Below are 12071 nucleotides of genomic sequence, written 5' to 3'. Positions count from 1 at the left end.
ACAGGAAATCCAGCTGAGCTTTTACACAAACCTGCTCCCAGGGCCCCTCGCCTTCTCTAAGTGTGGCACTGCCACAGAGAACGGGGAGGAGCAGCAGAACTGTATTGAGCTGCTGAAGAGGGCAGAGAATTGCCTTCAGCTCAGCCCTTTCCCACATGGCCTGTAGGGGCACATGGGATCAACAGCAGTGTCAGGGGCAAATGGCCAGGTCAGCTGGAGTGCAGCAAGAAGAGATGCACAGGCTTCCTCATGAAAGGAAGTGCCAAGTGCTGCTCTTGGGTCCTAACAACCCCATTCCGTGGGATTGACGGTCATAACAATCCCATTCAGGCTTGGGGAAGAGTGGATGGAAAGTGTCCTGACAGAAAAGGACCTGAGGGTTTTGTTTGACAGCCAGCTGATCATGAGCCAGCAGTGTGCCCCTGTGGCCAAGAAGGCCAATGGCATCTTGACCTGCATCAGTAACAGTGTGGCCATGAGGACTAGGGAAGTGATTGTCCTGCTTAAGCCCCATTTTGATGATTATGTGAATCCTCCCTGTCACATCGTGCCATGCTCTTTGCTCAGCAGCTGCATCAGTCACTTCCTCACAGGGCTTCTGGTTCCTCTCTCCTTCCCCACCTTCATTCTAGTTTAAAGCCCTCCTTGTGAGGTCTGCCATCCCCTCAGCAGGAACGTCTTTGCCGTGCTGTGTGAGACTGGGGCAGCGCGAGGAGGCCATGGGCAGAAGCCTCTGGCTGCTGGGGTGACACACTCCTCCCCACCCTGCTCTCTTCCCCGTGCCCACCTCCTCCTCCTCCAGAGGCTGCAGTCCTGCGGGAGGCGGGATGGACACTAAGTGGTATATTATTTTTTATCCTATCCATGACAGGATTTGTTAAGTAAGGTTGATGGTTGGACTTGATGATCTTACGGGTCTTTTCCAGCCTTAATGATTCTACAGTTCTGTGATTTCCATGCATGTCACCATCTGGGGATGCAGGCTGATTGTCAATGACTATAGCATCTCATGATACTAGAATGCACACAGGTCCACATTCCTCTTGGTCTCTCAAGAACAAAAATTCCTATTCCTACCCCTTATGGAAGGCTGCCATGTGTGGGTGTGCCACCACGTCCTGGGACAGTTTCTAGGTGGTGAAATATATCATCCCGCATGTCCTGCATCCCTGGGACTCCACTTGCTACTTCTGTGCTGCCCCTTTTGGGACAGAAAGCTGAGATGTTCCCTGACACGAACCTCCTGCTAGGGCTTCTCACCCTCCCCATGCTCACTCTCACAGCCCAGCAAAGGGGCCAGCCTCGACATGGGCTGGGACATACTGCAGCTGTGGCCTGTGCTGCACAATGCACCAGTAGAGGGATGTCCAGGGATTCTTTCAGATTGTGGGCCTACTCATGAAATCCCTCATTACAAGTGAGCCAGTATCCTGGTTTTGGCTAGGATAGAGTTAATTTTCCTGCAAGTATGTGGTAGGGTGCTGTGTTTTGGACTTAGGGTGAAATTAATCTTGATGTCACTCTGATGTTGTAATTGTTGCAGAGCAGTCCTTACAAGGAAGGAAAGAAGGAAGGAAGGAAGGAAGGAAGGAAGGAAGGAAGGAAGGAAGGAAGAAGAAAGAAAGAAAGAAAGAACGGACGGACGGAAGGAAGGAAGGAAGGAAGGAAGGAAGGAAAGAAAGGAGGTTTTTTTGTCTGTTGTTGTTGTGTTTTTTGTTTTTTAGTTCTGTACAGCCTCCAGAGAGATATTTACAATTTATTGATATTTTAAGGCCTTAATCCAAATAAGACACGTGCATGAGTCAACCCTCCAATATCAATTTCTCCCGGAACGTGCTCAAAACGTTTGAGACTCTCCAGGTTCAATTGTGACTTTTCTGCTAGTTAGCCTCAGGAGCATCACTTCTGATGTGTGGGTTGTTGGTCCACCGGCCAGATGACGGTGAGGCCAGGGCCAGGAGCCTCCCTCCCTCCGGCTGCCGGGGCGCCGCGCTCCTCCGCCGCCCCCGAGCTGCCCCGCGCCCCGCCCCGCGGCCGCCTCCTCCTCCGCCGAAGGGGCCGCGGCCCCGCGGGGGGCGGGCTGGGCCGGGCCTGGGCGGGCGGAGCGGTGGGCGCTGCCCCGGCGAGGGCCCGACTCGTGGTGCGGGCAGGAGCGGCCCGAGCGCGGCCCCGCTCTGCTCCTGTCCGCCTCCCGCCGGGCGCGGCAGGGCCCGATGGCGGCCGGGCTGGGGCCGCGGCTGCTGGCCTTGGCCTTGGCCTTGGGGCCGGCCGGTGAGCGGCGGGCGGGGAGGGCAGCGGGGCCGGGGCCGGGTCCGGTGTGTGCGGGAGAGGGAGGCTGTCGGGGTCGGGGACGCTTTGGGAGCAGCCCCGTGTGACCCCGAGGAGGGCAGTCGGGGCAGTGTCCCTGGCCAGGGGCTTTGTCGGGAGCAAGGCGGTTGGCGGCTCAGGCTGTGCTGGGCTGGAGTAGCTGGAGCTTCTAGAGAGCATCGTCCTCCACCCGTAGGTACAAACCGCCCCACTCCCTGTGCTCTCCTTCTGCAGGCGTGTGTGCTGAATCGAGTCTGGTGGCGTCTGGTGGAGGTCTGCGAGCACCTGGAGACTCCGTGCATCTCTCCTGCCAGGCATCCGGACTCAGCTTCGGAGATTATTATGACGTCTTGTGGTACCGTCAGGCACCCGGTGGCAGTCTCGAGTGGGTGTCCTACATCAACTATTATGGTAGCATAATACAGTATGGCAAAGTGGTGGAGGGCTGAGCCACAGCTTCCCAGGACAATTCCCAGTCGAAATCTTCTCTGTCCCTGCATGCCCTGGTACCCCAGGACTCAGCCCACTACATCTGTGCTGTTCACACAGGGACAGGAAATCCAGCTGAGCTTTAACAGAAACCTGCTCCCAGGGTCCCTCGCCTTCTCTAAGTGTGGCACTGCCACAGAGAACGGGGAGGAGCAGCAGAACTGTATTGAGCTGCTGAAGAGGGCAGAGAATTGCCTTCAGCTCAGCCCTTTCCCACATGGCCTGTAGGGGCACATGGGATCAACAGCAGTGTCAGGGGCAAATGGCCAGGTCAGCTGGAGTGCAGCAAGAAGAGATGCACAGGCTTCCTCATGAAAGGGAGTGCTGAGTGCTGCTCTTGGGTCCTAGCAACCCCATTCCGTGGGATTGACAGATGTAACAATCCCGTTCAGGCTTGGGGAAGAGTGGATGGAAAGTGTGCTGGCAGACAAGGTCCCGAGGGTTTTGTTTGACAGCCAGCTGATCATGAGCCAGCAGTGTGCCCCTGTTACCAAGAAGGCCAATCTCATCAGAAACAGTGAGGCCATCAGGAATGTGGAAGTAATGGTCCTTTGGGATGTGGCTCTGGTGACAACACATCTCGGATATTGTGTTCATTTTGGTCCCCTCACTACAAGGAGGTGTGCTGGGTCTGGCTGGGATGCTAACTTTCCCTGCAGCAGCCCATACAGCGCTGTGCTCTGCACGTGGAGCTAGAAGAGCGCTGGTGTCACACCAGCGTTTCATCTCTTGCTGCCCAATAGTGGCACAGCACCAGGACTCCCTCCAACCCCCCAAGAGCCAGCAGGCTGGGGGTGTGTAAGTGATGGGGAGGGGACATGACTGGGGCAGCTGACCTAAACCAACCAAAGGGCTATTCCATGCCATATGATGTCACTCAGCAATAAATGTGGTTGAGGTGAAGGAGAGGCGGGGGCTCTAATTGTGGAATCGTGTGTTCTCCCAAACAATCAGTAAGTGTATTGAGGCCCTGCATCCCAGGATGTGGCTGAATGTTTCTCATTGATGGGAAGTAGAGGGTAACTGCTTTTCTCTCTCTGTGCTTCCATGCAGCCTTTGCTTTTTTTTTTTCCCTCTTCCTTTTGCCTTTAATTAAATCATCCTTATCTCAGACCTTGAGCCCTTTGTGTTTGTTCTCCCCCTTTTTCTTTGAGCAGGGGGAGTGAGAGCGGCCATGGTGGAACTCAGCTGCCCACCCGAGTAAAACCACCACAGAAGGATATTGAGTTGCTTGAGTATGTGCAAAGAGCAACAAAGCTGGTGAAGGGACTAGAAAGCAAGTGTTATCATCAGCAGCTGACGGAACTGTTTTTTTTTTTTTTGAGTGTAGAGAAAAGGAGGCTGAGGGGAGACCTGATCATTCTCTGCAGCTATCTGAGAGAAGGTTGCAGCAAGGAGGTGTTGGTCTCTATGATTCTATGATTCCATGGTTAAACACTGGACAGCTTTTCCGTCTGGTCCTAAATGGGGCTATTTTCTTGTGCAGAAGAGGTGAACTGCTGAATTTGTTTGCTGGGGAGGAACCACTAGTTTCGCGGGCGGTCAATGTGGATGATTGAGTTAGAGATGATTTATCATGTGTCTGGCCAGGTGATCAGTTCCGAGGCAATTGTGATCTGCAGCAGAGCCGGGGATCGTGGTGGGCAGGCGTTTTTCTGCATGGAGGCCACTCAGTTTTCTGCATGGAGGCCACTAAGGGCAGCCAAGAGAGCCAGCAGGACCCCTCAGCCCTTGTATAGGGTGGCTGACGAGGCTTCATCTGAGCCAGAGACACCCCCTGTGGTACAAATGTAGCCCCTAGGGAGCACGAGAAACCATCAACCAGGCAACCAGGGCGGGCAAACAGGGCATGGTGCATCAGTTAGCACAGCAGGTCGAGCAGGCAGGGCGAGCAAGGAGGGCGAAGTATCCCTCCTCACTGAGGCAACCGGCTCACCTACCAGCTACCTCCCAGACAGCAAACCCAGCCTTGGTCACCACCAGGCAGCAGGCGCTTGCCAAAGCACTCATCAAAAAGACTGTGGCAACCCAGACCGAGTGCCTGCCCAAAGATGCTGCTCTTCAGGTCTCTGGCTGCAGGGAGGGCCTAGGCCTGATGCTGCCAATGGAGGGTGACAGAGATACTGGCTGCATGAGGTACGAGGAGGTGGAGGATCTGATCAGCCTGGTGGCAGAGCTCAAGGAGGAGGTGAAGAGATTAAGGACTATCAGGGAGTGTGAGCAGGAGTTGGACTGGTGGAGCAACGCCCCGCCATGCCTCAGAGAAAGGCATGACAGATGAGCAAGTGGGGAAGAAGACCGGTGTGGCTGAACAGGGAACTTTTGCTGAGTGTCTGGGAGAAAGAAGACTTTATGTCTGGTGGAAGAAGGGGCAGGCAACTCAGGGAGAGTACAAGGAAGTCAGCAGCATATGCAGAGAAAAAATCAGGAAGGCCAAAGCCCAGTACGAGCTCAACCTGGCAACTATGGTTAAGTGTAACAAAAATGTTTTTATAAATATATTAACAGCAAGAGGAGGGCCAAGAAGGATCTTCATTCTTTACTGGACACAGGGGGAACATGACTACTGAGGATAAGGAAAAGGCTGAGGTTCTTAGTGCCTTCTTTACATCTCTCTTTACTAGCTGGACCACTTATCCTCAGGGTACTCAGCCTTCCGATCTGGAAGTGTGTGACGGGGAGCAAAAGAAATCCCCCTACAGTTCAGGGGGAAACAATTAGAGACCTGCTGCTCTACCTGGACTGTCACAAGTTCATGGGGCCAGATGGGATCCACCTGATGGGGAAAGGGAAAGGGAAAGGGAAAGGGAAAGGGAAAGGGAAAGGGAAAGGGAAAGGGAAGGGAAGGGAAGGGAAGGGAAGGGAAGGGAAGGGAAGGGAAGGGAAGGGAAGGGAAGGGAAGGGAAGGGAAGGGAAGGGAAGGGAAGGGAAGGGAAGGGAAGGGAAGGGAGGGGAGGGGAGGGGAGGGGAGGGGAAGGGAGGGGAAGGGAGGGGAAGGGAGGGGAAGGGAGGGGAAGGGAGGGGAAGGGAAGGGAAGGGAAGGGAAGGGAAGGGAAGGGAAGGGAAGGGAAGGGAAGGGAAGGGAAGGGAAGGGAAGGGAAGGGAAGGGAAGGGAAGGGAAGGGAAGGGAAGGGAAGGGAAGTTTTTTTTGTTTTTTTTTTTTTTTTTCTCTACTGCTGCTAGACAGGTATTTACAGTTGTCTGATTCTTTAAGGTCTTCTTCCAGATAACAGGTGTGTGAATTCACACTCTCATCCACATATTGTGAGACATCCCTCAAGTACTGGTTTCCCCCTGGAATCTGCACTGGTTCAAATCACATCTTTTTCCCTAGCAATTAGCATCTGGGACATCATGGCATCACTGGCACCATGGCGCCCTTCCACGACACTGGGGCACGGGGCTGGGCCGAGGGCCGGGACCTCTCTGCCGGGCTGCGCGGGGCTCAAGGCCGGGGCAGCGCTGGGAGGCCAGGGCCAGGAGCCTCCCTCCCTCCGGCTGCCGGGGCGCCGCGCTCCTCCGCCGCCCCCGAGCTGCCCCGCGCCCCGCCCCGCGGCCGCCTCCTCCTCCGCCGAAGGGGCCGCGGCCCCGCGGGGGGCGGGCTGGGCCGGGCCTGGGCGGGCGGAGCGGTGGGCGCTGCCCCGGCGAGGGCCCGACTCGTGGTGCGGGCAGGAGCGGCCCGAGCGCGGCCCCGCTCTGCTCCTGTCCGCCTCCCGCCGGGCGCGGCAGGGCCCGATGGCGGCCGGGCTGGGGCCGCGGCTGCTGGCCTTGGCCTTGGCCTTGGGGCCGGCCGGTGAGCGGCGGGCGGGGAGGGCAGCGGGGCCGGGTCCGGGTCCGGTGTGTGCGGGAGAGGGAGGCTGTCGGGGTCGGGGACGCTTTGGGAGCAGCCCCGTCTGAGCCCCGAGGAGGGCAGTCCGGGCAGTGCCCCTGGCCAAGGGTTTTCTCGCGAGTAAGGGGTTTGGCGGCTGAGGCTGTGCTGTTCTGGGGTTGCTGGGGCTTCTGGTTAGCATCCTCTTCTTTCTGTGAGCACACACTGCCCCACTCCATGTGCTGTCCTGCAGGTGTGTGGGCACAGTGGAGGCTGGTGGAGTCTGGTGGAGGTCTGCAAGCAGCTGGGAACTCTGTGAAGCTCTCCTGCCAGGGATCCGGATTCACCTTCAGTTCATTTGCTGTATGGTGGTACCGTCAGGCACCCGGAGGCAGTCTCGAGCGGGTGTCTTACATCGGTGGCCTATCTGGTACTACAAAGCAATATGGGGCTGCAGTAGAAGGTCGAGCTACAGCCTCCCGGGACAATTCGCGGGCCGAGTCATCTCTTTCCCTCCACCGTCTGCATGTGGGGGACTCAGCCCGCTATTTTTGTGCTGTTCGCACAGGGACAGGAAATACAGCAGGTCTTTAACAAAAACCCCTTTGCAGGGCATGGCGAAAACTGTGTGAGCTGCAGGGCTGGTTTTGGCTGTGTCAACTGTACGCTGCTCCCAGGGAGCAAAGGTGCATCACTGTACACCACAGATGGCCCTGTCCTTTCTGCAAGAGTTCCTTTCTCTTAATCACCCCTTTCTCTGAAGTCTCCAAAGCAGTATTGTAGTCTGAGGAGGATGTTCAACATATTTCTGGTCACCAAAGCAGCTTGCCTACTTTACCTGCCTGCAGCCCCTCTCTGCCTGCCTTTGGTCTCCTTCTTCACTTGGGCTTTAGAAAAAATGTTGCCTGTTTCCATTGTTATTCCCCTCAGTGACCCATCCCTAGGCCATTTCCATGGGCTGGAAAAAGAAAAGCAGTTGTGTGAAGAGCTGTGCTGTGACTTCAGTTGCGTTTCAGGGCAGTGAGATCCAAGCAATGAAGTCTGCATTGCGGGGCTGAGCATAGTACACAGAGACCCTGCGATGCACTTACAGGTCCAACGCTTCTTATATTTACATGGCCTGTCACCAGCAGCATCCCAGTTGGCAGTACTTGCTCCAGACAAGGGCCAGGGAGGCTACTACAGCCCTAGGCCTGTACAGTCGCTGCAGACAATGGGATTGCTGAATCTCCTGCAGTGTGCCCAAGGTCTTTCTCTAGGAGATATTCCATAGAAGATAGTACAGGAGGGGTTGGGAGACTCCCTTGTTGCTCAAAACTCTTCTCTCCCACCCTAGCCTCAGGCTATGGCTCATGCTAATTGCACTCCAAGTACCCAGGAGGCAGCAAGCAGCTGCAGTGAACCTGTCCAGAGGAATAGGCTAAACTCTGGGGAAATTACAGGCAAACTCACTTTGGCAGTAGGCTATGAAGAAGAACAGATATGCCTGTGCATGCCAGCCCTCAAGAAAAATCCACACACCTTGTCCTGTAGGCAAATTCTGTTGTTGATAGAATAGAAAGAAGGGATGCCACCTAAAGGGACCTGGACAAGCTTGAGAAGTGGGCCCACGTGAACCTAATGAGGTTCAACAAGTCTGAGTGCAAGGTGCTGCACCTGGGCCAGAGAAATCCCAGATGTGAGTACAGACTGGATGAAGAACTCACAGAGAGCAGCCCTGCCGAGAGGGACTTGGAGGTTCTGCTGGATGAAAAGCTCGGCATGAGGTGTCAGTGCGCGCTTGCAGTCCAGAAGGCCAAGTGCATCCTGGGCTGCATTAAAAGAGGAGTGGCCATCAGGTCGAGGGAGGTGATTGTCTCCCTGTAATCTGCCCTTATGAGGCTCCACTGGATCGGCACTGGTTCAAATACCATCTTCTTTCCTGGCAATTAGCATCTGGGGCACCCCTGCTGATGGGTAGGTTGTCAGTCCACAGGCACTTGATGGTGAGTCTGAGTCCGCACCAAGAGCACCTGGCTCCTTCTATTGTTCCTTTTCTTATGCCCCCTGCTCAGTCCTTTCAAGCCAATTAAAAGGGAATTTGGTGCTCATGATGAGCTTGTGCTTAGCTTCGTGTCCTGGTTGTCTCCCTCTTTCTCCCTCCCTGACACTAATGGCAGTGCTCAGGCTGCAACGGGAGCAAGAGCTCCTGAGCACGGGTGTTTGCAGCTGCAGGATGGCAGAGGGGAGGCTTTCACTGCCGGCTCTCGTGGGCACAGCAGGCAGCGAGCGGCCGAGCACCTTTTCGGTGTGGCCCCGGCGCGGCACTGCCGGGTCCCTCCTGCCGGGCTGCGCGGGGCTCAAGGCCGGGGCAGCGCCGGGAGGCCAGGGCCAGGAGCCTCCCTCCCTCCGGCTGCCGGGGCGCCGCGCTCCTCCGCCGCCCCCGAGCTGCCCCGCGCCCCGCCCCGCGGCCGCCTCCTCCTCCGCCGAAGGGGCCGCGGCCCCGCGGGGGGCGGGCTGGGCCGGGCCTGGGCGGGCGGAGCGGTGGGCGCTGCCCCGGCGAGGGCCCGACTTGTGGTGCGGGCAGGAGCGGCCCGAGCGCGGCCCCGCTCTGCTCCTGTCCGCCTCCCGCCGGGCGCGGCAGGGCCCGATGGCGGCCGGGCTGGGGCCGCGGCTGCTGGCCTTGGCCTTGGCCTTGGGGCCGGCCGGTGAGCGGCGGGCGGGGAGGGCAGCGGGGCCGGGTCCGGGTCCGGGTCCGGTGTGTGCGGGAGAGCGAGGCTGTCGGGGTCGGGGACGCTTTGGGAGCAGCCCCTTTTGAGCCCCGAGGAGGGCAGTCGGGGCAGTGTCCCTTGCCAGGGGCTTTGTCGGGATCAACGGGGTTGGCGTTATGGGCTGTGCTGGGCTGGAGTCGCTGGAGCTTCTAGTGAGCATCCTCCCTCCGCGGGCCCCCACGGCCCGTCTCCCTGTGCTCTCCTTCTGCAGGCGTTTGGGCCCAATTGAGCCTGGTGGAATCTGGTGGAGGTCTGAAAGCACCTGGAGACTCCGTGCACCTCTCCTGCCAGGGATCTGGATTCAGCTTCAAAGATTATTATGTCTTGTGGTACCGTCAGGCACCTGGTGGCAGTCTCGAGTGGGTGTCTTACATCAGCCAGCCATCTGGTACTACAAAGCAATACGGGGCTGCAGTAGAAGGTCGAGCCACAGCCTCCCGGGACAATTCGCGGGCCGAGTCATCTCTCTCCCTCCACCATCTGCATGTGGGGGACTCAGCCCACTATTTCTGTGCTGTTCGCACAGGGTCAGGAAAAATAGCAGAGCTTTAACAAAAACCCCTTTGCAGGGCATGTCAAAAACTGTGTGAGCTGCAGGGCTGGTTTGGGCTGTGTCAGCTGTAGGCTGCTCCCAGGGAGCAAAGGTGCATCACTGTACACCACAGATGGCCCCATCCTTTCTGCAAGAGTTCCTTTCTTTTAATCACCCCTTTCTGCTAAGTCAACAACTAAGGCCAACTGCATCCTGGGCTGCATTAAAAGAGGAGTGGCCATCAGGTCGAGGGAGGTGATTGTCTCCCTTTATCTGCCCTTGTGATGCCCCACTTGGAGTACTGTGTCCAGGTCTGGAGCCCCCAGCACAAGAAGGATGTTGATCTGTTAGAGCGGGTCCAGAGGAGTGTCACAAAGATGATCAAAGGTCTGGAGTACCTCTCATATGAAAAAAGGCTGCTAGATCTGGGGCTGTTCAGCTTACAGAAGCGAAGGCTCTGGGGTAACCTCACTGCAACCTTTCAGTATTTGAAGGGGACTTGTAGAAGGAATGGAGAGCAACTCTTTGCTTGTTTAGATGTTGACAGGGTGAGGGGGAATGGTTTTAAACTAAAAGAGGGGAGATTTAGATGAGAGGTTGAGAGGGCCCAGGTGGGGCACCACTTTCTTCAGTCAGAGGGTGGTGAGGCACTGGAACATATTGCCCAGAGAGGTTGTGGATGCCCCATCCCTGGAGGTGTTCAAGACCAGGTTGGATGAGGCCCTGATCAACCTGATCTATTGGGTGGCATCCCTGCCTATGGCAGGTGTTTGGAACTAAATGATCTTTGAGGTCCCTTCCATCCCAAGCCATTCTATGACTCTATTAAATTAGCATATAACCAAGTATGAAAAGCCTGCAAACTGAAGCACTGTGCTAAGGTGTTGTTAGGTCCTTTTGACCTGTCTTACAGGTAATCCTTTGAAGAACCAGAATTTGAAAAGGCAATAACCAGAATGAGTACAACTGTTTTTTTTTTTTGTTTGTTTGTTTCCCCAACTACATAATCTGCCAGTTTAAAGCAGCAATGTTATGCTGCTTTAGTCTGTGTGACTGTGTGTGCATGCAGGAGGGGTGGTGCTTGTCTTCTGTGTACAAGCCTGGGAGGAGGGCTATGTATAAAAAGGTTAGAGAATACATTGTGGAGTTCCCTAAAATCTCAATAAATTGTCCCAGTAAAATCTGAGTCATGGCTCACTGGAAAGGCAGGGTTATAGGAAGGGCAGTGCTGACCTTAGTTAGAAGAATACCAATGTCTTATGATTTGTGAAAGAACCTGTAAAGTGGACTAACATTACAAACAGTCCAAAGCCACCACTGGTTCCAAAAACTAAGAACAATGTTTAGCTGTCTTCAATACTGTGATGTGACTGAGCGGTCAGCACAGAGGTGATGCAGAAACAGGTCACCCGTGAAGATCAATCAGTTCTGCTGGAGTTAGACCAAAAGTCCGGGATCCATCAGGCCACAGACATCCCGTGATACAGTGCCTGGGGAGATAATGCTATCAGAGACATACCAGTGGACGTGCCTGTGTGGACTGGAGAAGACTTCTCCTTTTAGTCTGGAGAAGATGAGGCTGAGGTCTCCTTACTGGAGACCTCTCTCCCACTACCTGAAAGGAAGTTGTGGGGAGCTGTGGGACGGCCTCTTCTCCCTTATAACTAGCGATAGGGCAAGAGGGGCCGCGGCCCCGCGGGGGGCGGGCTGGGCCGGGCCTGGGCGGGCGGAGCGGTGGGCGCTGCCCCGGCGAGGGCCCGACTTGTGGTGCGGGCAGGAGCGGCCCGAGCGCGGCCCCGCTCTGCTCCTGTCCGCCTCCCGCCGGGCGCGGCAGGGCCCGATGGCGGCCGGGCTGGGGCCGCGGCTGCTGGCCTTGGCCTTGGCCTTGGGGCCGGCCGGTGAGCGGCGGGCGGGGAGGGCAGCGGGGCCGGGGCCGGGGCCGGGGCCAGTGTGTGCGGGAGAGGGAGGCTGTCGGGGTCGGGGACGCTTTGGGAGCAGCCCCCTCTAAGGCCCTAGGAAGGCAGTCGGGGCAGTGCCCCTGGCCAGGGGCTTTGTCGGGAGCAACGGGGTTGGCGTTTCAGTCTGTGCTGTGCTGGAGTCGCTGCAGCTTCTAGTGAGCATTCTCCTCCATCCTTGAGCACAGAATGCCCCACTCCCTGTGCTCTCCTTCTGCAGGTGTGTGTGC

At 56.7% G+C, this 12071-nt stretch overlaps 2 protein-coding genes across 4 annotated transcripts in view; both read left to right on the top strand.

The window, feature by feature from the left end:
* LOC308181526 (M1-specific T cell receptor alpha chain-like) overlaps nucleotides 1-12071 on the top strand; it is a 401071-nt gene that overhangs the window by 280075 nt on the left and 108925 nt on the right. The gene's annotated exons all lie outside the window — the stretch shown is intronic.
* LOC308181525 (Ig heavy chain Mem5-like) overlaps nucleotides 1-12071 on the top strand; it is a 35396-nt gene that overhangs the window by 1214 nt on the left and 22111 nt on the right. Inside the window, exons 1-2 of one of the 2 annotated variants that reach the window (XM_080564912.1) lie at nucleotides 9138-9291; nucleotides 9566-9881. The exons of the other annotated variant lie outside the window; for it this stretch is intronic. Of the exons in view, the coding sequence (XP_080421038.1) occupies nucleotides 9234-9291; nucleotides 9566-9881 (374 nt within the window). The 5' untranslated portion in view covers nucleotides 9138-9233. Of the gene's footprint in view, nucleotides 1-9137; nucleotides 9292-9565; nucleotides 9882-12071 lie in introns of those variants that run through there. 2 annotated transcript variants of the gene reach the window in all.

Source organism: Anser brachyrhynchus (genome assembly GCF_964034855.1).
Source record: "Anser brachyrhynchus genome assembly, chromosome: 22".
Taxonomy (NCBI): Eukaryota; Metazoa; Chordata; class Aves; order Anseriformes; family Anatidae; genus Anser; species Anser brachyrhynchus.
This window is presented reverse-complemented; position numbering and strand designations above follow the sequence as displayed.